Source organism: Ictalurus furcatus, chromosome 29, assembly GCF_023375685.1.
Source record: "Ictalurus furcatus strain D&B chromosome 29, Billie_1.0, whole genome shotgun sequence".
Taxonomy (NCBI): domain Eukaryota; kingdom Metazoa; phylum Chordata; class Actinopteri; order Siluriformes; family Ictaluridae; genus Ictalurus; species Ictalurus furcatus.
In genome coordinates this window covers 2,154,479-2,180,747 of record NC_071283.1, presented here as the reverse complement: position 1 = coordinate 2,180,747, position 26,269 = coordinate 2,154,479, and the positions used below count along the sequence as shown (strand labels likewise).

At 44.9% G+C, this 26,269-nt stretch overlaps 1 protein-coding gene across 11 annotated transcripts; it reads left to right on the top strand.

Annotated features, from left to right (window-relative positions):
* Positions 1 to 262: 262 nt before the first annotated feature.
* LOC128604341 (FERM and PDZ domain-containing protein 1) lies at positions 263 to 24,368 on the top strand. Of its 11 annotated transcripts, none has more exons than XR_008385166.1 (19): positions 843 to 1,468; positions 1,794 to 2,275; positions 6,646 to 10,399; positions 10,607 to 10,711; positions 10,790 to 10,956; positions 11,313 to 11,415; positions 11,570 to 11,615; positions 12,058 to 12,162; positions 14,040 to 14,135; positions 14,489 to 14,614; positions 14,749 to 14,868; positions 15,499 to 15,635; positions 15,853 to 15,976; positions 16,105 to 16,197; positions 16,698 to 16,880; positions 16,962 to 17,106; positions 17,421 to 18,422; positions 18,587 to 21,163; positions 22,130 to 24,368. XR_008385166.1 is itself a non-coding variant. In XM_053619414.1 (19 exons), the coding sequence occupies exons 5-19, from the start codon at positions 10,611 to 10,613 to the stop codon at positions 21,109 to 21,111; spliced, it is 5,073 nt and encodes a 1,690-aa protein (XP_053475389.1). In that variant the 5' UTR covers positions 843 to 1,468; positions 1,794 to 1,843; positions 2,146 to 2,275; positions 6,646 to 10,399; positions 10,607 to 10,610; the 3' UTR covers positions 21,112 to 24,367. The 11 variants fall into 11 exon arrangements, 10 of the variants coding, with proteins under 10 accessions (XP_053475392.1, XP_053475389.1, XP_053475393.1 ...); XM_053619414.1 differs by having other exon boundaries at positions 1,794 to 1,843; positions 2,146 to 2,275; positions 18,587 to 24,367; XM_053619418.1 differs by having other exon boundaries at positions 6,646 to 7,086; positions 7,201 to 10,399; positions 18,587 to 24,367.
* The last annotated feature ends 1,901 nt before the right edge of the window (positions 24,369 to 26,269 follow it).

The window sequence follows — 26,269 nt, the reverse complement described above, 5'->3', positions numbered from 1 at the left end:
TCGAGGTTCGATATTCGCGGATATGGGGAAATTAAGGGACCGTCTCTAAAGTGACATACGACATTGTTAAACACGTTTCTAACTTCAATAGCATTTGAAGGGAATGACTTACAGTCATATAACCAACTGTACAGTGTTCATGTAGGTGTCAGGTATGATGCACACCTTTTAGATGTTTGATATTTAACAAAATAAACTATTAAATCATATATATATATATATATATAATTGCCATGTATTTTATTACTGCATGGGCTCATACACAAAATATACCATCATTTAAAGCTCAATAGCATTTGAAGGGAATGACGTACAGTCACACAACCAACTGTAAAGTGTTCGACTAGGTGTCAGGTATGACGCACATCTTTTAGATTTTTGATATTTAACCCTACAATGCATGAACCAAAAAACCTTCACGAATGCATAAAGGGGGTCAAAATGACCCGTACTGGATTGAATGGTTTTCTTAGTGTCGTTCACAAACGAGTCGACCCTTTGATCCGGTTTTTACTCTTATTTTTAGGTGAACCTTAAGAGTCGACTCGCAAATATGAGCTGCAAAGTAATGTTATTTTGTTGATTATAAGACAGAGTAAGATGACATGAAATATCTCCGCCACAAGAAGAACACTCATAGGTCAAAATAACAAAAACAAATACATAAATAATACATTCCAGCTCATATATGCGAGTCGGCTCTTCAAAGTGAACTTTAAGAGTCGACTCGCATTTATGAGGTGCAAAGTATGAGCTGCTGTTTTGTTTATTAAAAGGTAGAGCGATATTTCTGAGATGATTTTTTAATAATTTTTTTTGTAAACAATCACAGGGGAAAGAAATATCGCAAATATCGTCCGGTTCAGAAACAAAAACGTCAATGAGAAGTTTGGGAACCGAAAGACTCGGCTCTTACTGATGAGCCGAGTCAAATAATTTGACTCGCTTAAAAAGAGCCAGAATTTTCTTAGATTAATTAATGGACCTTAACGACCACAGTTTTGATACAACTGTATCTGTCACAGTGTAACTACCGCCGCCTGGTGGTCATTTGGAGTTTGTACTATAATAATTAAGAAATTATGAAAATATTTAAATAATGAAAATGATAGGAAAGCTAGAAAATGTAGCCTGTTAGCATAATATTGTTTATATAGTCAGTCAGAGATTGGGCGCGAGAGTCAGAGAGTTTCTCTCTCTCACACACACACACGCACAGAGAGAGAGAGAGAGAGAGAGAGAGAGAGGAGCGCGCGCGCTAAAAACAGCAGACATAACGGTTCATGTCCATCTTCCCTCTCGTGCGCCGTGCGCGCGGCTCCCTCAAACACCACGCGCTGAGTACAGAATTTCAAATTCATAACGTCTTTCTACCGGTCTTAACGGATCTTTCTTTTACTCTCACTATAAAACCGTACGTGTAATGCATCATTCCGTGACCCGAGGTGTCAAAACTATACCTTAAGAGGTGAGTGTTTAAAAATATTCCATATTTCATTACATCATTATAAGGATGACGATGTAAAAGAGAGAAATTGGTGTTGAATTAGCACCTACACTAAAGTCTAAAGTCTGGTGTTCATACTTTATAGAAATGTGTCTGAGTTAATGCAACAGAATAGGCATTGATACAGTCAGTAATGCTAAGAGGAAAATGTAGATGTTAATTGAACAGTGTATATATATGTGTGCTAAATAACTACTGTATGTGTTCCTGATGCGGTTTGATCTGTGCAAACTGAAGATGTTTGGATGTTAATTCAACACTAATCTGGGCTGATTCACTGTCACAGGTGTTCATTCAAGACGTCAAGATTAGAGACCATAATATAACCCTGTACGTGTAAGTATTTAACACAGTACGTGTTCAGTCAACACTATGAAACATTCAGCATGATTATATTAAACGCATGCAGTGGATGTGCCAGTTCAGCAGTGTTAAGTTAGCGTTGTATATTTGCTAGTTCAACATTATGTGTGTTCAGACATGAGCTCGAGTCGAACGGTTAACCCTGGGGGAAAAAAACGGCGTACGTGACCCCAAAATCAAGACTTTGTAAACAAATAAATCAGTAAACACAGTGTTTATTCAGTGAAAATGGGTCAACGCAGGCGACACACTCTCATTGTTGTCTCATAATGCAGAAGGATGAGTGCGTAAGGATCGGCCTTGAGAAGGAGACCTGGGTGACACCTTTAAGCCGTGTAAATCCTGATCCTCGGTCGAATTAGTTTGTCTGGCAGAAGTGAAGGGAAACAGTCGAAGGAACTGAAGGTTGGTCATGAATGTTAAAAATAGCATTATATATATATATATATATACAGCAGTGACCCGGTAAAGACGTGTAAGCTACATCTTATACAGAAGAAAGTTAAAAGGATATCAGCATGGCTTGTGTACAGTATGTTACTGACATATAGACATGTGATAGATGTGAATATACAGTACCATTTCTGCAGTAGGCTTTAGAAGTGCGAAGCGATTTCGGTAGTAGTTTGGAAGTGGAACGTGTAGCAAAGCGAAAGTCATAACTTTCATGAAGAACACAGTTGGTTTTCTTTTGCTTTGAGATCAGATGAAGTATGGAGCATATTGGATTAACGAAAACGTTCAAGGACTGAAAGTGAGATAAAATAGCCTACATAAAAGACCATTTAAAGGTCATTTTGCAACATTTTGTACATTTTAACAATTTAACGTAATGTAGTAATTGGATGTGAATTTGACATAACTTTAACCGTTGAACATAAATATAACAATTTTACACAAATTTCAAGTTGAATCACGCCAGCATTTAGTAAATTCCGCCTATTCCGTGAGCTAAAAACAATTCGTATCCTGTAACTACGTTTGGAGATTCTTTCAAAAACGGCTTGGTTTCTGCTCTAATGTCTATTCGCAGGTTAGCTAATGTAACACCGTGCTCGCTTCTCATTGGTCAGAAGGTGGTGACTAATTTTCTCTAACAGCGGCTCTGACAATATTTCCAGCGACAAGGTGTTTATAAATGCGCTCCCTCTAACACGTTATTGCATCGTTCTGTATCGCTCTATGGTGGATGCTTCACGTGAATGGATTAAAAGCGTGTCATTTTCCTGTCAGAAACCGTTTATTTTAACTTTCATGGAAGGAGTCTCCAGTGCAAACGCTGCAGCGTGAAGTTTGCCAGCACGCCGTAGCTGAATATTTTCCTACAGCATTTTAAACCTCGCGTAGCAAACACTAGCTGTGTTACAGATTTCTTTTTGTTGAGTCCTGTCTGCTCGCGTGGTCATTTATTTTGCCACCGACGCACAGCTCTGCTGATTGTGGCTAAGTAATCAAGCTAGCTAAAGTTCAATCTATGAAGGTAGATTGTGTTCTTCGGCATTAGCTTGAACGCGAATGTCCTAGGTAGCCGTCTTAATAATACGCGCTTAGCAACTTGTTTACGACACTCAGAAAGCAAACTTCGTTTCCGAATGATTCTGAATTGCGACATTGTAAATGTGTACGTTATCTTGCCAGCATTATGGAATGACGCTGCTCAGGTTAGCTAGCTCTCACATTTGCTAGCGTGATATAATCGGGCTAGTTGTACGTGTTCTTTTATTTTCACATGGTTTTACCGAACGGCCAAAAGCACGCGAACTGGCTTCGGCTTCGATAACGGTGCAGGTGATCGTTTTTTGTAAAGGGGCGGGGCCTTTGCAGAGGCGAGTCAATCAGGAGTGCTATTTTGGTAGACTGACTGAATTGAATCCATCTCCAAGAAAGGAAGAATGAGTCAGCGTTTTACGTCTGTGACAATAATTCATTTATGCGGTTATTTTTAGGAGGAACTCTTGAAGGAATACTCTATGCAGTGTAATCCAGATACATGCCGATTTATACTTTATTACCATTTATTGTACCTCACACACACACACACACACACACACACAATATATATATATAAAACTCTCAGTCTCCCTGTCGCACCAGTTTTCCGGGCAGCTCACGACTGAGAGCAGCTGTTCATGCTGTTTTAAAGCTTTAAAGAAGACTGGTCTGGTGGTAGATCTGATTATCCAGAGAACATACCAGACTCCTAATGGGAATGTGCTAATGTTGCTTAGGGACTCGTGGATGCTCACATGCACACACTTAGCTGTACGAGTGCACTCGCACACACACTCTCGCACATCTTAATGCACAATCCGGCTAATTTGATCAATTGATTTTTTTTTTTTTTGTTTAGATTTTTTGTGAGGTTGTTCGGACATTCTCAAGCATGCCTTTCGACATTTTAGCTAAACATGTACCGAAACCTGTAGCGAAACGCTGGTCACTCTGCGTTCTAAATCGTAGCTTCCCGCTGGTCGAAAGGCGTCGGTTCGTCTTCTATAACAGCAGCTCTGACGTCAGTGCAGCTGCGAAACACATCTGTGTATTAACACGCCTGTTAATTAACACGTTACGGTTTCAGCTCATTCGCAAGGACCCGTATGATTTAAGGCTATTTAATTTATATGATTTATGGAAGGAGTCTCCGGTATCAGCGCATGTTTTCCACACGGAGGGACAAGACGGAGGGGTTTGCATTTTCTAGGTAACAAGTTGTTGCTGTTTTTTGTTTTTTTTCGTCTTGTTAACTTCAAGAGAAAATGACAGCTGGGACGAGTGTTTATAGCCGCTGTAACGTGAGGGATAACGTGTTTCGTGGCCGTTCCATAACGTGAAATGTAACTATAAACGGATAAAAAGTACAACGTGTCGTTCTTTAATGAAAATCTTTTTAGACGTTGTTATGAGAGGAGTAAAAGACTTATTGGAAAATAATCCACATTGAGCCGGTGACTTTGAGTATCTCCACTCCGTCACTGATTATTTTCCTATAACGGAATACCCCCGAGCGATTGATTTCGTACTCGTTCGACCCTCACACACTTGTGTAGTACCAGACAACACTTTCTCCGCATGTCACAGCGTCGGGGACGGAGCTTACGCTCGACCAGGGTCGGGCTCAAGTGTGTCAGCAGTGTTGGGATTCGAACTCTCACCGTTTAAATTAACGGCAGTCGGACGTAAACGAACACACCTTCTTTTTTTTTTTTGTCACTCAGGAGAGTTCATTAGAGTTCATGAAAGAGTTTTCTTCTACTGTACTGTTTGCACAGTTTTGTACATTACCACGTGTGTGTTAGAGAGAGAGAGAGAGAGAGAGAGAGAGAGAGAGAGAGAGTGGTGTACCAGCAGCATTTTCTGGATACATTATTGATGCTTTGCACTCTAGAGGTCAAATCTCTCTGTCTCTCTCTCTCTTTTCTCTCACAGTGCCTTTGTGGGTAAATAAACAGAAGGAAACAAAGTATGCTATATGCACACACATACACTGGTGCTCTCCAACTTTCATACTTTATTACTTAGCAGAGTTTGCGCTTTTACTGTACATGTCATGCTAAATAAGCAACAGTGTGTAAGGATAATACAGCGTATCACTAGGAAATTATTATTATTATTATTATTTTTATTTTAAAAAGATGATGAAACATGTACAGTATGTGTCGTCCCCTCCCCCCCCCGGACCGTTTCCCTTCGTCCACCCGCTGGATAACCTGCATGCTCCTCTATTTGGTTGTCTGTTAAACCTAATCCGATGCATTTTTCCGGCGTGTAGACGGTACAGTAAGCGCGAACCCGGAAGTAGCTTCTCATGGCCGAGTTGCCGCTTTACTCGATGGACCGACTCCAGTGGGTTTTACACTTCACTCCAAATCGAACCGCAGTCACCTTCGTCAAACGATCCGCAGAGTTATTCACAGAGTCTTCGAGAAATAAGAGATACGAATGAAAGGGAAGACCGTCATGGCGTCCCGGGCTACAGGGAAGAAAGAGTGACAGAAGGCGAACGAAAGAAAAAAACCAGAGGAAGGTGCATTCTGTGTCTCTGTCCCGGACGCATTAATAATTCAACACTCAGGAAGGGAAATGGGCCGGAGGGACTGCACGAAGCCTGCCTGCTTTCTCTCTTTCTCTCTTTCTCACTCCTGCCTCGCTCTCTCTCGCTCTCTCTCTGTCTATCCCGTCTCTCGCCTTCGTCTGTCGTCTCTGTTCGGCGTTTAAATCCGTTTCTAGACTTGACCGAGAGGCGTGACGCTTCCTACAGGTCCTGAAACAAATCCTTTCAGAGTCAGTGAATTATGATGCTAATGATTCCATTTTGTTTTTGTTGTTTTTAACTAAAGCGGCTAGTCATCAAAAGCGCCACGACGATCTTGGTGTTCGCATCGATCGCTTTATAATCATCTCAGGTTCAGAAGAAGATTTCGTGTGAGGGCGAGAGTATCTCATTCGTTCCTCTTCCTGTCACCGTGATAAACGATCTCTTCCATTTGGAAACGCTCTTCTGGTTATTGTGGCGAGTGGATATCTCTCCCTGTCACGCACATACACGTACGCTCATACACGCAAACGCACACAGTTCACGTATCGATTATGCATCCACGGCTCTTAACGGACGCTTTCGTCCCGCGCTCGGATACGTAAATAAGCTCCAGCGCCGCCGACGCCGATGAAGAGCAGATATAGGTATAGATATCCCGATATGGAAGTCTAACGTGGCGCTTGCAGGTGCTTATGAAACGTAACATGATCGGCGTCTGCATCTTATTCTTATTCCACAGTTCCGACACAAAATGGAGGAACGAATTACGTGCTTCCAGAAGTGAACGATCCGGAGTCTGTACGGATCGTAAGACAGACGGGCACGCTGTGATGTAGAGGCCGAGGTAAACGAGTGAATTTCAGGGAATAATCAACGCAACATCGGACCCGCGTGATGGATGTCGGACTGAAATAAATGCTGACGAGGTACCGATGTGAGAGCGATCCGCTCGGCTAATGGATAAAGAAGTGCACAGTGCATGGTGCAGTGTAAACAACAAGTTCTCTCTGATGGAGCTCTGACACACAAAACGGTAAGTGTGTGTGTGTGTGTGTGTGTGTGTGTGTTTTGCTATCACTCTACGATTCAATTTGAAATGGATTCTTTATTAAGAGATGTAGTTACACATCACGCGGCTGCGACATCCAATCCAATCAGCTCCTCGCGAAAGGCGCATCAGGTACGATTAGTCAAAGTTGTTCAAGATTACATCTCTAACAGTTTGACATTTTTAAATGATTTTTTTAATAAGAACCCCTTGAGACCCCTCCCCCTTTCCATTACATTCACGAAGCTCCGCCTCCAGGATCTACAGCGCATCCACAGGAACGCGAGCAGGCCTTCCGGACCGGAAATCAGTTTTCCAAACGGGTTTTTTCTCAGCCACTTAATACACCCGTGCTGACGTCACGGGCTTACGCCTGTTATATCCGATCATGGTTAACATTTCTGCAAACAAGGAACGTTCCCCGTAAAAGTCCATCGCGACATCACGGCTTCCCGATCCAGCCCTGAGGATGATCTCGATACCTTTTGCTTTTGTCATCCTTCGTTCTTAAAGGTCTTCTGAGAGTGGTTAGAACGTTCGCCTCACACCTCCAGGGTCGGGGGTTCGATTCGCGCCGCTGCCCTGTGTGTGCGGAGTTTGCGTGTTCTCCCCGTGCTGCGGGGGTTTCCTCCGGGTACTCCGGTTTCCTCCCCCAGTCCAAAGACATGCACGGTAGGCTGATTGGCGTGTCCAAAGTGTCCGTAGTGTATGAATGGGTGTGTGAGTGTGTATGTGATTGTGCCCTGCGATGGATTGGCACCCTGTCCAGGGTGTACCCCGCCTCGTGCCCGATGCCTCCTGGGATAGGCTCCAGGTTCCCCGCGACCCTGAAGAGGATAAGCGGTATATTTGGGACACCCTGTATAATATTCGTGCTAGATTGTGCTGTGTAGGCCTGTGATTAACGCTGCATCTGAGAACTGATTATTTTTCCTCCATCCCCACTGTGTGTGTGTGTGTGTGTGTGTGTGTGAGTCCCTGTGATCGGCTCAGGTTGTGTGACGCAGTTACTCCGTCCCGGTGTGATCCTATTACCGCAATTTACCCTTCTAAAACCCCAGGGTCGTCTGCCTGCCACTGTATCCCTGTGTGTTTCTGGATATAAGTGCCTCCCCTCTCTCATTGCAGTCCACTGAGAGTTTCACATGTCCTTTCATTCATGTGCTGTGAACGTTTTTCTGTTGTTTTTTTTTTTGCGCTCACTAAAGCTAGCAGTGAAAGGTGGACACCACAGTTTAGCGTCAATGCCGCGGAGTTCTTCTTAGAGTGCAGGGGAAGACATGATCTCTCTCAGAGACTGGGATCTCTCTCAGAGCGTTTTTAAATCGAGGGGGTGGGCATAAAACGGAATTACGCCTCACTCCAGTGCCCTCTAATCGAATCGAGAACGGGCGGGAAAACGAACGAAAGAGGGAGAGAGAGAGTGGGGGAAGAGATGCAGACAGCCAGAGATGGAGAAAGAAAGAGAGAAAGAGAGAGAGAGAGAGAGAGAGAGAGAGATGAGGGCTGTTGCAAACGAATTACGTGTGAAGTACTGTGAAGAATCGTTGCATCACAAGCCGAACTTTTCGAAGTCCATCTTATCGATCCGATGATTTACGGATAGAGAGAGAATTTAATCCCAGTCTGCACTTAATGTTCGGTTATACAGTACATGTATGCATCTTTTAACAAGCACTAACACAAGCCTTAAGTGGACCCTGACACAGGATGTGAAATGAAAGCAGTTCTGCAGTTTAAAAAAAAAAAAGAAAAGAAAAAAATAACGACGAGTGGTTTTATCGTCAGGGCTTCCGCCCCAGATCATGTTCTCACCGTGGCGGGGGAAGAACGAGGAAAGAGAGACGTAAGCGTGTGAACAAGCGCTTTATGGAGACGACTGGGGAGAGATTTCCACTTTCATCCTAAAGTCTATCGCTTTCTACCGAACAGGGATTACGCGGAACGTTAAAAGTTCAATCTGAGCTGAAAGTCAAAAAGATATCGAAGAAAAACCGCTCTCTCGTTCTCAGTTTTGAACCGTCTCTAGGATCGATAGCTTTCTTTCGTTTCGGACAATCTCCATCATCGCCTTAGTCAAGAACTAATCTAGAGATCTCCTCCTGGGTCTGGTTTGCTTTGGTGTCATTATCGACGCTATCCACGTCGAGAGAGATGGATAACGGCGCTTTAAAGGTTTAGCGAAACCCGAGATCACAAAACGTCCATGACGACCGGCATGAATTTCTCTCTCTCTCTCTCTCACTCTCTCTCGCTCGGCACCGAGCTGTCTGGGATGTGTGCGATAACACATGATGTGCTTTTAGTGGGCCTGCATGACGTGGGATGCGATCTCTTTGGGAGTGAAAGTGATCCCAGTTGCGCTTTATCCCCCATCAGGAAGCACTGCGGCGTAGTGGATGCATCGTTATACGGCAGACACAACATATAGTCACATGTTCTGCGGTAAACTGAGCGCACGGACGAGTACGAACATGTCCAGCATGAGCCGTGGAAAGGGGGCGCCCAAGAGCACACATGAAGGCATGTTTCAGTTCCATGTGGCCCTGTACGCCAGCGTACTCAGGATGATTAGAATGAGCAGAATCAACACTTCATTATCTTCGTAGGCTATTATTGTCAGCTAGTAATAACAACTTGATGTTAGCAAATGCAAGTGTCTTAAGAGCCCCCCCTGGTGGTTCGGGAGCCTAAATGACCGCTCGTACCACTTAAAGCAAGAAACGGTCCCTGCTGAGATCATTTTGTAGCGGTGGGACGATATCAGGTACATTTTATTTTATGATTCTCTGAAATCTGGCTGTAGTGAAAGGCCGCCGTTGTCATGCCCAAGACAAGTCCACGTTAAACGATGGACACGTAAACAGAGTTTTGAGTAACGTGATCGTCCTCTTTACCGGAGAACTGTATAGCAGCTTATACTTAATCACGCGTGCCTTCTGTTAACCGCAACTTATACGGCGTATACATCCTGGATACTACGGACGTCATGACTACGGATACTCGTTAGGTACAAACGTGATTGGATTAAAACAAAGAGCATTAAAGCATTGTTCTATACATCCATTTTCCATACCGCTCACCCTACACAGGGTCACGGGAGCCTGGAGTGTATCCCGGGGAGCTCGGGGCACCTGGACGGGGTGCCAACCCATCACAGGGCACCGTAGCGTTCACACACCCGTTCACACACTACGGACAATTTGGAGAAGCCGATCAGCCGATAACGCACGTCTTTGGACTGGGGGAGGTCCACAGGAAACCAGAGGAAACCTCAGAAGCACAGGGAGAACACGCATCTCCGCGCACACAGGGCGGAGACGGGATTCGAACCCCCAGCCGCAGAGCTTCGAGGCAAGCGCTAACGCTAACCGCCAAACCACCGTGCCCCCCATCAGAGAACATGGAAAAGTAAAAAAAAACAAACAAGGCATGCAGTTCTAAGGTATGTTTGACTAAATGCTCATTCAAGACCACTGGAATGCACCTAATGTAGGTAATAAAATTCACTAATGCAATCTAGTTTAAGTAGATTTGCTTAGACGGACATTTCCAATCTCTCATAGGCGAGATAGTGCTCCATTATACTCAGTCTGTATATGATATCATCTTTAACCTGAGTTTGTGTGTGTGTGTGTGTGTGTGTGTGTAGCTCAATGGAGGATCGGGACCGCAGCCGCTCTCCGTCACGCAGGACCAGCAAAGTAGAGCAGGTAGTAGGGCGCTGGCTTCGTCGTTCCAGAGAGTCCACGAGCAGGTACATATATGTGTGTGTGTGTGTGTGTGTGTGTGTGTGTGTAATTAACTCCTAACTTTTCATTCTCCGTCTCCGTAGAGAGCGCGTGTTGGACGACGACGGGCGAGGACCTGATGCCAGTCCTCAGGAACAGAGAAGCTGTCCAGTCCGAGTGACCGTTCAGATCCCACTGGACCCCGACCTCAAGTCCCACGGCTTCACCGTGTCCACACACACTCCAGCACAGGTGGAGGAGGTCGTCGCAGGTACGCATCCTCACACGCACACGTAGAGCGCGTAGAGATAAAGGCGTTTGGATTCCTTTATGAAGAGTCCTAACACAGAGCAGCATGGGAGCACAGCAAACCATGATGGAGAACGAAGAAAAACCCCAGGAAGAAGCCCTTGGTTTTATCGGATTATCCAAATATCCTTATGGAAAGTGGAAACATCGCCGGGCTTTACCTGGATCAAAAAGACCAACACGATGATACATATGAATGACAAGATGGCAGGCATTGAAATAAACATCGATTTGATAAAGATGGGAGAAGGATCTGAGAGTTTTGTCAGTGGAAGATCCTTACAAATGTGTGTGTGTGTGTGTGTGTGTGTGTTGTAGGGGGTCCTGCAGACGGCAAACTCTTCCCCGGCGACCAGCTTGTGAAAATCAACAACGTCGCTCTCGATGATCTGTCTACAGAGCAAGCTGCCGACGTTATCAAGTACGTGTGGACGCGCACGTGTGTTTATATGTGTATTATAACACGTGGCATTCCGAATGGTATGAGTGGATCTCTCTCTCTCTCTCTCTCTCTCTCTCTCTCTCTCTCTCTCTCTCTCAGTGTGTCTTTCTCACTTTCTTGTTCTTGTATACAGGGAGTGCCAGGACACCATAACAGTGACAGTCCTGAGAATAGCAGTGGTGAGTGTATACACACACACACGCGCACACACACACACACGCGCACTACATCTTAAAAACAACGTGACGAAGATCTTAATGAAGACGAATGAGGGCTTTGTTCCCGTCCACACCCGTATTCTTTCCCACTTTCCCCTCCTTTCACCTGAGAGTGCACTTTTTCTTTTTTTTTCTTTTTTTAAAAACTCCAGGGAACTCGACGGAGTGCACGTTCCGTACGATAAAAGTCGAGAGCGCTTAAGAGCACGTTTTAGCGTCGAGGGAAAGATCTTAGCCGACGCTGTAACTTAAGACGTGCCTCCTCCTCCTCCTCCTCCTCCACGCCTTACAGCAAACGTAGCTAATCGTCTGCTTTAGTCGTGCTCGTGTAATGCAGCTAGCTCCGTATTAGCGACATTAAGGGTTTTTTTTTTGTCTTTGTACGTGTGTGTGTTTGTATCAGGGGCCGAAGTCGTCCTTCATAACCCCAGAGAAGAGGGCTAAGCTAAAATCCAACCCGGTTAAGGTGCGCTTCGCCGAGGAAGTGGTCGTTAACGGCCACTCGCAGGTTCGATGCACGCTTCACTTAGCTATGGTCTCTGAGTCTTTAGTGTGTATCGTGCAGACATTTCTCTGTCTGTGTGTTCACACCCGTGTAAGTGTACGTGTTTGTGAGTTAACCGGTGTACGTGCGTGTGCGTGTGTGTGTACGTGTGTGTGTGTGTGTGTGTAAGGTCTCAATAATAATAATAATAATAAAAAGTTATCAGACTGTATTGTGTATTAATCTGAGTAGTTTATTATTTAAAGGTAAAAGGAGAGGTTTAAGACCGTTATATTATAAGTACTACCTCTGGCAAAAAACAAAGTACTCCGGCAGTACGTGTCAGTCATGACAAGGTATGTATTCTATTCGAATAACGGATTAAATACAAATAGCTCTTAGTGGTGAGCTTAGACTTAGACGACTGTAAATTCAGGGATTTAAGTTAATAAATATCAGTTTACTGCACTAAACCTGGTCAGATCCGCAGCCGTTGCTTTGCAGGTTAAATAACCGTAATTAAACGGACGACCCTTCGAGTGCATAATTCATACGGATACTGTTAACAGATGCTTCGTTCCCAGCGTTGTGGACTAGTGGTGACGATATACAATATACGGCGAGTCTGAGGTTTGAAACGCCTTGTCGATGAGAGCGGGTCCAGACCGGTTCCGGGAAGTCTACAGTAACTCAAATAAGCACTCTTGACACCCGTGGTGAGCAGAAAAGCATCTCAGAAAGCACCTCAGGTCGAACCTTGAAGCGGTCGGACTAAAACGCCGCAGACTAAGACTCCGTATCAGGCTCCGCCCCTGAATAACGTCCTGAGATTATTCATGCTTCAGCTGATGAGTAAAGCGACGGGATCTGAGATCTGAGAGTCAGCAAAAACAAATTCATTTTGGATATGAATCGTCTTACACTAATAGCCTCGGGAAACCACATCCCCTTTCTCATCCTCTTCTCCCGTGGCCCTCGTGCATTAGTGTTTCCGGCGTGTGTTTCTCTTCTTACGCTCTCATGTCGAGCTGTATTTGTTTTCGTGCGCATGTCATGATCATTGCTTAAATGGTTTACAGTATTACGCTCGTAGAACGTGTTGATATGTGTCCAACGTAACCTTAAGAAACCTCAAACGTCCTTTTTTTTGTATCGTTCCTTCCAAATGGGACAGACTTTAGGTTGTATACTTAGGGCAGCGTTTTCCTGACCGGGCAGAGACGACACTTTAATAACAAAATCGTCTGAGATTTACGTCTCAGATTACGTCTGAGACGTAATGACGTCTGTTTGGAAACGGTCTTCATGACCCAGAGGTACAGTAGGAGTAAAAGTGACTCAGTAAGCATTAGTACAGGATAAAAACAAAAATCACGCAGCATTTTAGACCGGCCTCTTCAATAATTCACGAGTGAATTGATCAATTATTCAATTAATCGTTTATTTAAGGCGGCCTGCACGCGTTCACGCGACATGTAGTGGAGATTTGTCTCCGGTTTGGGACGGAGCACCTTAACTAAACTGAACAGATCTTGTTTACTCTTTACAGCTCTGTTCCTTAAGGCTCACTTTATTTGGATTAGGTTTTAGGGATACATGGGAGTTTAACCGTCGCAGACGTTCTTCATCGGGATGCAAAAACGTTACCGTGGGTGAAAATTCGGACACACATTTTAGGAGCGCACGGGTAAGGATTCCTGCTCAAGGTGGCTGGAATTTGAACCAGAACCCACATGCTTCAGGTTGCTAAACACAGAACCTTGACTTCAGAGCTACCAAAGCCCCTGATGGGAAGAAAAAAACCTAATAAAAACCCCAACCCCAATAACCCCTTTGGATAGATGTTTGCTTTTGCTTTTCTGAACATCGATGTATTTATTTGTTTTTCTTTTGGCCTCCAGGGTAACTCTCTGCTCTTCCTGCCCAACGTCCTGAAGGTCTATTTAGAGAACGGACAAACCAAAGCCTTCAAATTCGAGCCCAAGACCACTGTTAAGGTACGGGCATTTTGAAACCGAACTGAAAAAGCGCAGAATGGTTTGAGATTCACCCCCAGCTCCAAACCCAAGCATCCCCCTCCCCTCCCCCCCAGCCTCCGGGCACTTAAAACTCGATTAAAAGGGCTATAAAGCTCAAACTGTATTACTCTTCCTATTCCATCAACAGAACAATGTAATCGAATTAACGTTATTTGATATTTCACATTGTTGAGCTGAAGCATAATTACAGCATCAAAACAAAACGATTAGGAAATAGTGATTATACCGTCAATACCATCAACGTCCTCGCAGTGTCTTTTTACTCTGTGTGTGTGTGTTAATGTGTATTATGCTGGTCTCTCATCCACTAGGACATTGTGATGACCCTGAAAGAGAAGCTATCGATATCCCGCATCGAGCACTTCTCTCTGGTGCTCGAGCAACAGTACAGCATCGCCAAACTCTTTCTGCTGCACGAGGACGAGCCGATTCAAGAAGTAAAACGCACACACACACACACACCGCACACAACGCACAAGCGTTCTGCTTAACTGCGCTAAGCATCAACCAACCGCTAAGCTAACCTTCCACTGAATAGTGTGTGTGTGTGTGTGTGTGTGTGTGTGTGTAGGTGGTCCAGAAGAGAGAGCCTCATGACTACAGGTGTCTGTTTCGTGTCTGCTTCATGCCCAAATATCCACAAGAGCTGCTGGAGGAGGACCCCGTAGCCTTCGAGTATCTCTACTTACAGGTGCGTTTGATAGGAATTCGGATCGCAGGGCCTTCAAAATATCTGAAACGTACCGTATTCGCGGTTCGATTTTGGGATCGTTTTCTCCTAGCATCGTTTGAGGTAAGTCAAAGCGGAAGTCCTCATAAGTAATAAGTGTGTGTGGTTTCGTTGTTATCTTTTCTGAGGAAATGTTTTTGTTTGCTTTTTTGGGTTTTTTTTGCAACGAGACCCGAGATCTTCAGCGACGAGAGCTTTAGAGCTTCGATCCGTTTTTATGAAGAGCGAGATCCTTTTTTTGAACCTCGAAACCGTTCTCTGATCCAGACGTCCGGTCGAACGTCATATTACTTCCTGTTTCGCGTTTATAATCGGAGTTAAAGGAGTTGAGATACTCGACTATAGACTCTTCGAGCTCTTCGAGCATCTTCGAACGGAAGGATTCACCTGATCAGTGTCTAGCCACAGTAAAGGGACGCTCGTATATATTAATAAGGACGATATGGATGTACGTCCCATGTAGGAAAACTGTAGAAATGATACGGCGTCAAAACTTACTTTATTTATTTATTTATTTATTTATTTATTTATTTAAATGCCCTGACAATCACTTTCTTTTCCTATGTGTGTTCCACATACGTGTGTATACAGAGCGTGAGCGATGTCCTTCAGGAGAGGTTTGCTGTGGAGATGAAGTGTAACACAGCGATCAGACTGGCAGCTCTACACATACAGGAGAGACTCGCCAGCACCGGCCAGTCTCCTAAAACACCGCTAAAGACCGTCATGTAAGTCTCCCAGCCCTACAGGCGCTTTCTCCAGCGGCACACGTTTATCACGGACAAGGGTCGCTGCTGTAGAACACTTTCATCTTGTTTTACAATGCTTGTACAAGTGCGTTTTAAGCACTAATCATAATCTAGTATATTAATAATCATATTCTATATTGTGTGTGTGTGTGTGTGTGTGTGTGTGTGTGTGGGGGCGGGGGTTTGGTGCCCACAGGAAGGACTGGGGTATCGAAAGCTTTGTCTCCAGCACCCTGCTGAAGAACATGAGAGAGAAGGACTTGAGAAAAGCCATCAGTTTACACATGAAGAAGATCCTTTTACAGGAACACAAGCATAAGGTGTGTGTGTGTGTGTGTGTGTGTGTGTGTGTGTTTTAGAATGCTAAAAATGTATTGAATGTGAATTTATGTTCCTTTTTTTTCCTCAATGTATAGTATACGTGTGTGTGTGTGTGTGTGTGTTTTAGGCGATGACAGTAAACCAGGCCAGACTACACTACCTGAGCGAGATGTCTGAACTCAAGTCTTACGGGGGAAAATCCTTTAGCGCCACCCTGATGGTAAGAACTCAAGACGCACACAGCAAATCCTTCGGAAATTTCAAACCGTAAAGGTCCACGAAGACGACCAAAAATACAGGAATTGGATATAAAAATGTGTAAACAAGTAGGGACTCTAGCGAGAGATTTTACAAACCACGCGGGAATACTAGCGCGTATAAAGAAGTGCATAATAAAGAGGAGAAGGATGTTAAAGCGGAAGTAGCATAGCGAGTGTGACGCTCGTGATGCTAACTCGATTCGCGGAATGAAATAACTCGAATTTAGGCTATTCAAACCATGTGTTCGATTCTGTGTCGGGTTTTCTAAACCCTGGGGGGGAGAAAGAAAAATGGACTTATACCGGATAGGAGGAAATGTAAAGGATAGACCGAGATGGCATGGGAAAACCTTGAGAGGAACCGGGCTCAAAAAAAGAACCTCTTCTGGGTGACCACGTTTAGTGTCGTTAGTGTCACACACACACACACACACACACACTCCTCTCTCCATCTTTGCAGCTGCAAGACAGGGAGTCTACGGTGAGCCTGTTGGTGGGGGCACAGTACGGGGTGAGTCAGGTGATCAATCACAAGCTGAGCATCATGACCACACTGACGGACTTCAGCAGCATCACCAGGGTGGAGCTCGTAACGGAGTCGGAACGCGTCAGCCTGGTCAAGATCTACATGCAGGATATAAAGGTATGTACCGTCGGCGCATACGTATAAAGGTATCAAATGGGGCGTACTATACATCTTCATCGCTCGTTCTCTCCTCTACAGCCCATAACCTTGCTGTTGGAGTCCGTGCCTGCTAAGGATTTGTCGTGCCTGGTAGCTGGTTACTGCAAAGTATTCATAGATCCTCAAATCTGCGTGTTCCCCTGGACAGCCGAGTCAAAGGGCCACCGTATATCTGCAGAAGAAGGTAGGAAGGCGTACTCGTACTCGTATAGTCCAAGCTACAATGATTTAGTCGTCATTTAGACTTCGAGTTCATGTCATGTGCTTCTGTTTTAGTTCTGTCATCCCTCCCTGCCCTGTCCTTGGTGTGTTAACTGGTTTGTGTCTCACCTGGATCAGTTTGGTTACCGGCACATGACATGAACTCAAAGCTGAACAGCATGAGAGAACCGGGAAGCCCTGTATATCTTTATTATATATCGAAGTCGTACTTATTGTAACACTCTGTACTGATGATAAGTACCAGTAATACGGTGTGGATACATGTTTACCGTGTAGGTTATGTATCAAGATGCTGCAGTGACTCCGAAGACTCCGAAGTGGATGCTCTGCTTGTTCATGCTTGTTCAAGTCCTACCCAGACTGACGCAAACATCACTTCGGTCGCAGGACAAGAGGAAGAAAAGACCAACGCAGAAGAAGAGGAGGATGCGGAAGACAAGAGTGAAAAAGAAAGCGTGGAGAACGGTGCTGGAGAAACAAAGAAAGTAAGACTAGAGGATCAGGTTGATTCCGTGCATGCCGATGAAGGAGAAGCAGTAGGACCCGATGCGGAAAACCACACGGTGGAAACCGAGGAGGAGGAGCCACCATGCGTCATCATTGTGGAGGACCCACCATCAGAAGCATCGGATTCATTTCAGACAGACTCGCGCTTCGTAACCAGCATGTCCAGCGACTCCATGGACGCTTTAGAGGAGGACGACTTTTTGACCTACTTCTCCACTAACAGCGTCAGCCAGCTGAACGTTAGAGACCATTACCTCCATGTCGATACTCGTACACCGTGTCCGAGTCAGCCGGATTGCCAAGACGGCGATTTCAACGAAGAACCGTGTTCCGTCGATTTCCCCGACGACGAATTCTTATGTCTTGCTGCCCTGTCTAACATCGCAGAATGTCTACCCAGTCCCACCGAGGCCAGTGAGGACGAATATTCGGAACAGGGAGACGACGATGAACAAGAAGCACCAGAGGACGTCTTCGAAAGCGCCGAGCCTGCTCGTGGAGAAGCTATGTTCACGTTCAACCAGGGCGATGTACGATGTTACTACAACATCTGCTCGAATGTAACGCCCGATAGCGGTCACGTCCATGCAAGAACAGCTTCTGCTCACCACACTCGTGAAGAAAACAAAGCAGAGGCGGAGAGGGAGTCCGAGCCGGTGCCCATCCTTCTGCCTCCCCCAGGTTTTGGGGACAGTAGCTCAGACGATGAGTTCTTTGACGCCCAGGAGAAATTCATTCCTGAGGAACCTTTGTCAGCACCAATGCCTAAAGGTTTGTTCCCATTATGTACTCTCATAAACATGCATTCGTTTGTGATTCTTACCTGGTGAGGGACAAAATCTGGAGTTTAGATTGTTTGCTTTTACGTCTTTATGTCTTTAAAGACGCAAAAAAAAAAAAACTTACGTGTTTATTCATACCTCTCACTTTTCCAGGACGTTCTAGAGATTCGAGCGTCACGAAGCGTACTCTGAGCCTAAGCCACATCGGCACCGGTGCCGGCGAACGAAAGAAGCGAGAAGGAGAGAGTAAAAACAGAGAGAGAAAAGATCAAGAAAAACTAAAGACGGAGACGGAAAACGAGGTTCCGAGGTTCCGCAAGAGAAGCAGAAAGCGCCGTTCCTTCATGGAAACCGAGTACACGTCTTTAGTATCGTTTCCTGAAAAAGACCGAACGAAAACGTACAACCGAATCCCAAATCATTGGTTGGGACGTAGGCATCTCAGTGAAAGCCACCTCGGTGGACCGTCAAATCGAAGCTCCTGCCCCACGGTCTCATCTCTAACAAATGCTGAGGGCGAGCCAGCAGAAATGGAATCGAAACCCATCACCCAGTCCAACCCGAGTCACCATCTCCTGCACGGTAACAAAATCAGCAAGGCAAGTCAGCGGAAACAGCAGGTTATACTGATGGAACCGGATTCCATGGAGTTTAAGTCTGTCACCGAAATCATGTCTACTGCCTCGCCTTCTATTGTCGCAGTACGCACGTCTACAGAGCCTAAAGTAACATCCAACGTCACGAGCGGAGCTGATGGACTTGAAGAAGAAAGTGCAGTTGAAAGGTTGCTTGACGGTCACTTGTTTTTTGGCACTCCTAGCAGTGACGATGCTTTACCTGTGAAAATAATCTACCAAGAATCCCTGATAGAAGGTCCATTTCAGGAACCCTTGCTGAGGAAAAAGAGCTGTTCACTTCCACGATTAGACCAAACACCTGCATCTAGCTCGCTTTCTTTGAAAGTCCCAACCATATCCTTCACCCAGAACCCTGGCATGGACAGGCTTGATGTAGACAGTCTGGAAATGGGCACTCAGAAATGTTCAGTAGGGCCAACAGAGAGAACAAGAAGAAGTCAGAGCATGTCTGCAGTATCTGAGAGCAGCGGTCTCTTTTGTTTAACGAGGCACCTCTGTCCTCAGACGGAACCTGTAGTCCGCACAGTAGAACCACATTCTGGTGACACGGACAGTTCTGGCGACCCGTTCACCCAAGAACCATCCTCCACTGTATCCCCTGGGCCGCAGTGTTCTTCACGCATCCTTGGTCGCCTCTCTACTTCAGCAATGCGGGGAAAGACCCAGGACTTGCCCCTGTACATGTCTCGTTCCCAGGAAGCACTACCCAGTGACAGTAGTCTTGTAGATGACGCCAAACAAGCAAGGAGATTTTCTGAAAATATGACCACAACTGAGGTAAAGTCTGAAGAGCTCACGGAGGTGGTTGAAGAGATTGGGGAAGTAGATCGCAATAATTCTTACGTGGAAAGAGAACAGAAAAGTGTACCCGAAGAACTCTCTTGGACTCTGAAGTCACCTTCGGGCCTGAAATCGGTTGACCCTGTCAAAATCGGCCCTTCGTCTCTTGTGGTTACGACGCAGAAACCTAATGGACCGTGGGGTGTGGTGACGTCACAAGAGATCAGCAGATTACAAGCAGGAAGCAGCCGTCGTGTGGGTGCACACTCACAACCTCTCACACATTACGAATCCAAGCCCACCAACACCCAGCCACAGGCTCTGCCTGGCCCAAATCTACACGCAAAGCCCGACCTTACTTGCAGCTCAGTGCTTGCCTCAGTGTGTGAGACAGTAATCGAGAGTGCTGAAACACCGATGGAGGTTTGCGGCTGCCAATCAGCATACACCAAATGCTTCAGCAGCGTCTTGGACAATGGGAGTTTTGATGACGAACTGACTGTCTATGAGTTCTCCTGCAGGACACAGCAAAGCATGCGTGACCGAATAGTGGCGGTGACGTCTATCCCTTCATCCCTTTCTGGTTCCTCTTCCTCTTTTTCACCATCCTCACCCCTTCCAGCTTTCTCTCGTGTGGTCCTGCCGCCGTCCTCGTCCGCAGAACTCGGCCCTCTTCTGTCGCCCCTGGACTGCTTCCTCTCTGACCCTCATGGAGACGCTATCACCGCCTTACTGGCCCAGCATTACCCCTTACCACCAACAGGCTTCCTGGCTCTGCAGAGAGATGTTGACACACTATTAGCTGTCCTGGATGGTGCCACGAAGGAACAAGATTGCATCCAAGAGCATCCCAGAGACACGTGCGCAGACCACTTTTCTGAAAACAAGCGCAGGCTGCATGTGGAGGCGCGAGGGTTTCTGGCTGGCTGTCAGCAGGTAGTGAAGGCCGGGCAGACCCCAGCAGAGACGCTGCAAGCTCTAGCGGACAGTTTTCACTCACTGGTGCAGCTGACGGCCGTGTGCCTGAGTTTCTCTAGCTGCCAGAGGTGCCAGGAGCGCCACTCTCAGACCTTGTCGGGACTTGCAGACGTTGCGCAGACCTATCAGGAGTTTGCACGGGCGGCAGAGCGCTTGGGCATGGCTGCGGAAAGGAGGACATGCCATGAGCTCAGTATTAAACTCCTGGCCCGCCAGTGTACCGCGCTAACAACCTCAGTCTTCTGCCTAACACAGCTATTCCGTACCCTCACGGCCCTTTGACCTTCGAACAATAACGTCTTGCAGACGTCTGACTCGGCCAAATATGAGCTACGTAAGGCAATTATGATATAAATATGTAAAAGCCTAACTATAGCAACCTAACTATTGTGTCCAAAGATGCTGACCTTTTACCGATGAGCACACACACACACACACACACACACACAACACAAAATCAGGGTGACACTGCTTACGAATGGACTCACACACACACCGACAATCACGTGATTAAAATCGGCATGTGGTAATGTTACTTCGTCAGTGTTTTTAGTTTGATTGTATGAAATTATTTTCTTATTCCAGATCTATGTACTTTAGTAGGTTTCTTGAATTCATTATTGGCCATTTTGTTTTTTGGGGTTTTCTTTTTTTTTTGCACAGTGTAGCAGTTACGCACAAGAGCAGGACCTAACCTCGCCCCTTTCTTCTTTCCTCGTCCTCCTTTATCTTTTTGTCTTTCTGTTTCACGCATATGCACGCTTGCCTCTAAATCAAACTTTATACAAACTCACCAGAGCAGAACGAACAAAGGCTCAGTGTTTAGCAGACACTAACGGTGATCTGTTAGTGACCAGGAACTAAATGTTCTATATTTTGAGCAGGCATACCAAAGGATACGAATAACTAAGTTGTACTTGTTGTTGTTTTTTTTAGTTTTTTTTTTTGTAGATGGAATACGACTCGTTTTCATTAATTGAGTTTCCATAGGCCGTATTATAACCATTTTATTTATTTATTTATTTTTACTATAGGCATTATTTATTAAACTTTATTTATACGGGTAGATCATTTCACAAAGTCCGATCAGATCCACAGAGATGAGTTCTTGCTTGGTGTTTGGCGTCTAGCATCTGAAATTTATTTGCGCTTAATTTTAGTCACTTTAGTACTGTAAAGGAAACTCTCTTCTAAAGACCCGAATCCCAATTTTGGAACGACTTATAACGGGAGCAGGCGATTTAGCTTTAACGGTCACCGAAATACCAGATCAGGATTGTGATAATACTTTTTCATACAGGTGTGTGGACTAACCTGGAAGCTGCTGTGCACTGTCCTTATTAGGCATGCTTCATACCATACACATACTGTACTTTACCATTTACTGTACAACACGGACTGGATGAATGCATGCAGAAGCCAAAGCACGACCTGATCGAGAGAGCGTCCGTGGCTCAGTCGCTGACCAGTCAAATGAGGGGACGGACGAACGTATGACTGTCTACATGATGAAATGCAATCTCTTGCTTTGTAATGCAGTATTCGCTATTAAAAAAGAGACTCGAAACGACTCGTGTTTAAGTGTCTCGCGTCTAGCAGTGTTTCGTTTCGTCGTTACGTTGTGTGATCTCATACAGCAGTCCCTCCAGGATTTCACGATTTTTGCCATGGCAGAAACGAACGGCCAAAACTCAGAGCGATATTCAGAGGAGCTTTCAATTTTTTCAAAATGACAGCAGATTTTACCGACAAACATCACTGCGAAAGCCCGATTTCGTGCAATCGCAATTTCACCAATTGAAGTAATTTTCCACACACGCACATAAAAAAAAAACTCCACAACAAAATCAAGCCCTTTTAGCCGCAACATTCACAAAAAACGGCGAAATCCTGTACGGACTGATATACAGTGTTCATATGCATGTGATGATTACATTATACCTTTTGTTTTTTTTTACACAAGAGAACATTGGAGGCACAGAAATTTGCATATATTTAAAATGATTACAGAATGTCATACAAGAATTTACAGGCTTGTACGTGTCATACGTCTTTTTTTTTTTTTTTGCTTGGATATATATCCAATATTTTCCCAAAGCAGTATTTCTCAGTTTGTATGCACTAGCTAGTTCTGGCTAGTCTGCCATCACTCAACAGCTACCAATTATACAAAGCCAGCTACTGCATTGGTTTATGTAAATTGCTGTTCAGTCCATGTTGCAGGGCAGCTGAACATGCTTAGAGGAGAGTACTAACAGATGTTTTCCTAGACGGCCAGTTGTGCTCTTCTGGCTTTTACTGTCACGGATGGTAATGGTATGACCTAACTTGAGATCTCTTGGCCGTAGGACTTTGTTTTGACTGTTGTATCACTTGAGAACCCCTTTAACTTCATCATGAAACAAACCTGATCTAACCGAAGAACCTTTCCTATGGTTGATACCCTCGTTGTCCATCTAGCACATACAGCTGAGAACCTGGATGGGATTCTGGATGACCAGCGCCAACTAAGGTCTGCAACCGCTTACCTTGCCTTGTCTATGGTAAGAGTTCACTGGCTCTAATTCGACTGGTCTGTTTCTCCATACCCTCTGCAAAGCTCTAAAGACCAACCTCTTCAAACACTATATATCTCAGCACTGACATCTATTAGTAACTTTGATTAGTTTCCAGACTGGTCCACTCTGGCGCTTGTGTGAACTAGCACAGATTTACAGGTACAAGTGTTTGTATCGTCACACCTTTATCTGTTTGCACATTGTCCAGTCTAGATGGGAAATTCCAGTTTAGATTGCCGTGGTAGCGCGTAAAACTTCCTCTTACCGTTCTTAAGCAAGAGCTTTCTTTCCTAGATTGGGTAAAAGTTTCTGCAACATTTGAGACGTTGTTATCTTCCCCATCTTTTACGAATCAACCTTAAAACCAGTTTGACCTTTCCTGAGCTCTTTTTACTGTCTCAACACGGATGTGTTCAAAATGGTGTTTTTTTTGTTTTTTTTTTAAACTGAACCCATAAGAGTTGGTCCAGAGAGCCTAAAATAGTCATTCAGGAGGTAAGAGATGTCATAGTCTCAGCCTCAGATGAACTGTCTGATATATTTTGTTCACTTTTCTGCCCACAAGCTTCAGAATGTTTAAGGGTGTGATCTGAATGGTTCTCCACACTTCCATGCAAACACACAAGAGGATGTTAGTGCTTCTAAACTAGCAGTGTGTTAGCGAGTTAGCTGTTTGGGATGACGGGAACACTGAGGTGTTTCTAAACTAGCAGTGTGTTAGCGAGTTAGATGTTTGGGATGACGGGAACACTGAGGTGTTTCTAAACTAGCAGTGTGTTAGTGAGTTAGCTGTTTGGGATGACAGAGGGAACACTGAGGTGTTTCTAAACTAGCAGTGTGTTAGTGAGTTAGCTGGTTGGTTTGACGGGAACACTGAGGTGTTTCTAAACTAGCAGTGTGTTAGTGAGTTAGCTGTTTGGGATGACAGAGGGAACACTGAGGTGTTTCTAAACTAGCAGTGTGTTAGCGAGTTAGCTGTTTGGGATGACAGAGGGAACACTGAGGTGTTTCTAAACTAGCAGTGTGTTAGCGAGTTAGCTGGTTGGTTTGACGGGAACACTGAGGTGTTTCTAAACTAGCAGTGTGTTAGCGAGTTAGCTGGTTGGTTTGACGGGAACACTGAGGTGTTTCTAAACTAGCAGTGTGTTAGCGAGTTAGCTGGTTGGTTTGACGGGAACACTGAGGTGTTTCTAAACTAGCAGTGTGTTAGTGAGTTAGCTGTTTGGGATGACAGAGGGAACACTGAGGTGTTTCTAAACTAACAGTGTGTTAGTGAGTTAGATGTTTGGGATGACGGGGAACACTGAGGTGTTTCTAAACTAGCAGTGTGTTAGCGAGTTAGCTGTTTGGGATGACAGAGGGAACACTGAGGTGTTTCTAAACTAGCAGTGTGTTAGTGAGTTAGCTGGTTGGTTTGACGGGAACACTGAGGTGTTTCTAAACTAGCAGTGTGTTAGTGAGTTAGCTGTTTGGGATGACAGAGGGAACACTGAGGTGTTTCTAAACTAGCAGTGTGTTAGCGAGTTAGCTGTTTGGGATGACAGAGGGAACACTGAGGTGTTTCTAAACTAGCAGTGTGTTAGCGAGTTAGATGTTTGGGATGACGGGGAACACTGAGGTGTTTCTAAACTAACAGTGTGTTAGTGAGATAGCTGTTTGGGATGACAGAGGGAACACTGAGGTGTTTCTAAACTAGCAGTGTGTTAGCGAGTTAGATGTTTGGGATGACGGGGAACACTGAGGTGTTTCTAAACTAGCAGTGTGTTAGTGAGTTAGCTGTTTGGGATGACAGAGGGAACACTGAGGTGTTTCTAAACTAACAGTGTGTTAGTGAGTTAGCTGGTTGGTTTGACGGGAACACTGAGGTGTTTCTAAACTAGCAGTGTGTTAGTGAGTTAGCTGTTTGGGATGACAGAGGGAACACTGAGGTGTTTCTAAACTAGCAGTGTGTTAGTGAGTTAGCTGGTTGGTTTGACGGGAACACTGAGGTGTTTCTAAACTAGCAGTGTGTTAGTGAGTTAGCTGTTTGGGATGACAGAGGGAACACTGAGGTGTTTCTAAACTAGCAGTGTGTTAGCGAGTTAGCTGTTTGGGATGACAGAGGGAACACTGAGGTGTTTCTAAACTAGCAGTGTGTTAGTGAGTTAGATGTTTGGGATGACAGGGGAACACTGAGGTGTTTCTAAACTAACAGTGTGTTAGTGAGTTAGCTGTTTGGGATGACAGAGGGAACACTGAGGTGTTTCTAAACTAACAGTGTGTTAGCGAGTTAGCTGTTTGGGATGACAGGGGAACACTGAGGTGTTTCTAAACTAGCAGTGTGTTAGCGAGTTAGCTGTTTGGGATGACGGGGAACACTGAGGTGTTTCTAAACTAACAGTGTGTTAGTGAGTTAGCTGTTTGGGATGACGGGGAACACTGAGGTGTTTCTAAACTAGCAGTGTGTTAGTGAGTTAGCTGTTTGGGATGACAGAGGGAACACTGAGGTGTTTCTAAACTAGCAGTGTGTTAGTGAGTTAGCTGTTTGGGATGACAGAGGGAACACTGAGGTGTTTCTAAACTAACAGTGTGTTAGTGAGTTAGATGTTTGGGATGACAGAGGGAACACTGAGGTGTTTCTAAACTAGCAGTGTGTTAGCGAGTTAGCTGTTTGGGATGACGGGGAGTCAGTTTGCAATTTTAGATTAGTATATGCGTTTTTAAAAAATATATATTTTTTTATTATAATATGATTATATATTCAAAACGACGTGTTTATCATTACTTTTAAAACAAAATATTTTTATAATAATATATTATTTAAAAAAAACAACATAATTTTTCACTTTATAAACTGGCTCGCCCTCGTCAGAGCTCACGAGCCAATCACATTCCAGCCTCAA

Coding starts and splice junctions, on each gene's coding strand:
- LOC128604341 (XM_053619417.1), top strand. CDS start 10,611: ATGGAGGATCGGGACCGCAGCCGCTCTCCGTCACGCAGGACCAGCAAA. Junction 11,416..11,569: donor CAAGCTGCCGACGTTATCAA/GTACGTGTGGAC, acceptor TCTTGTATACAG/GGAGTGCCAGGACACCATAA. Junction 14,136..14,488: donor AGCCCAAGACCACTGTTAAG/GTACGGGCATTT, acceptor CTCATCCACTAG/GACATTGTGATGACCCTGAA.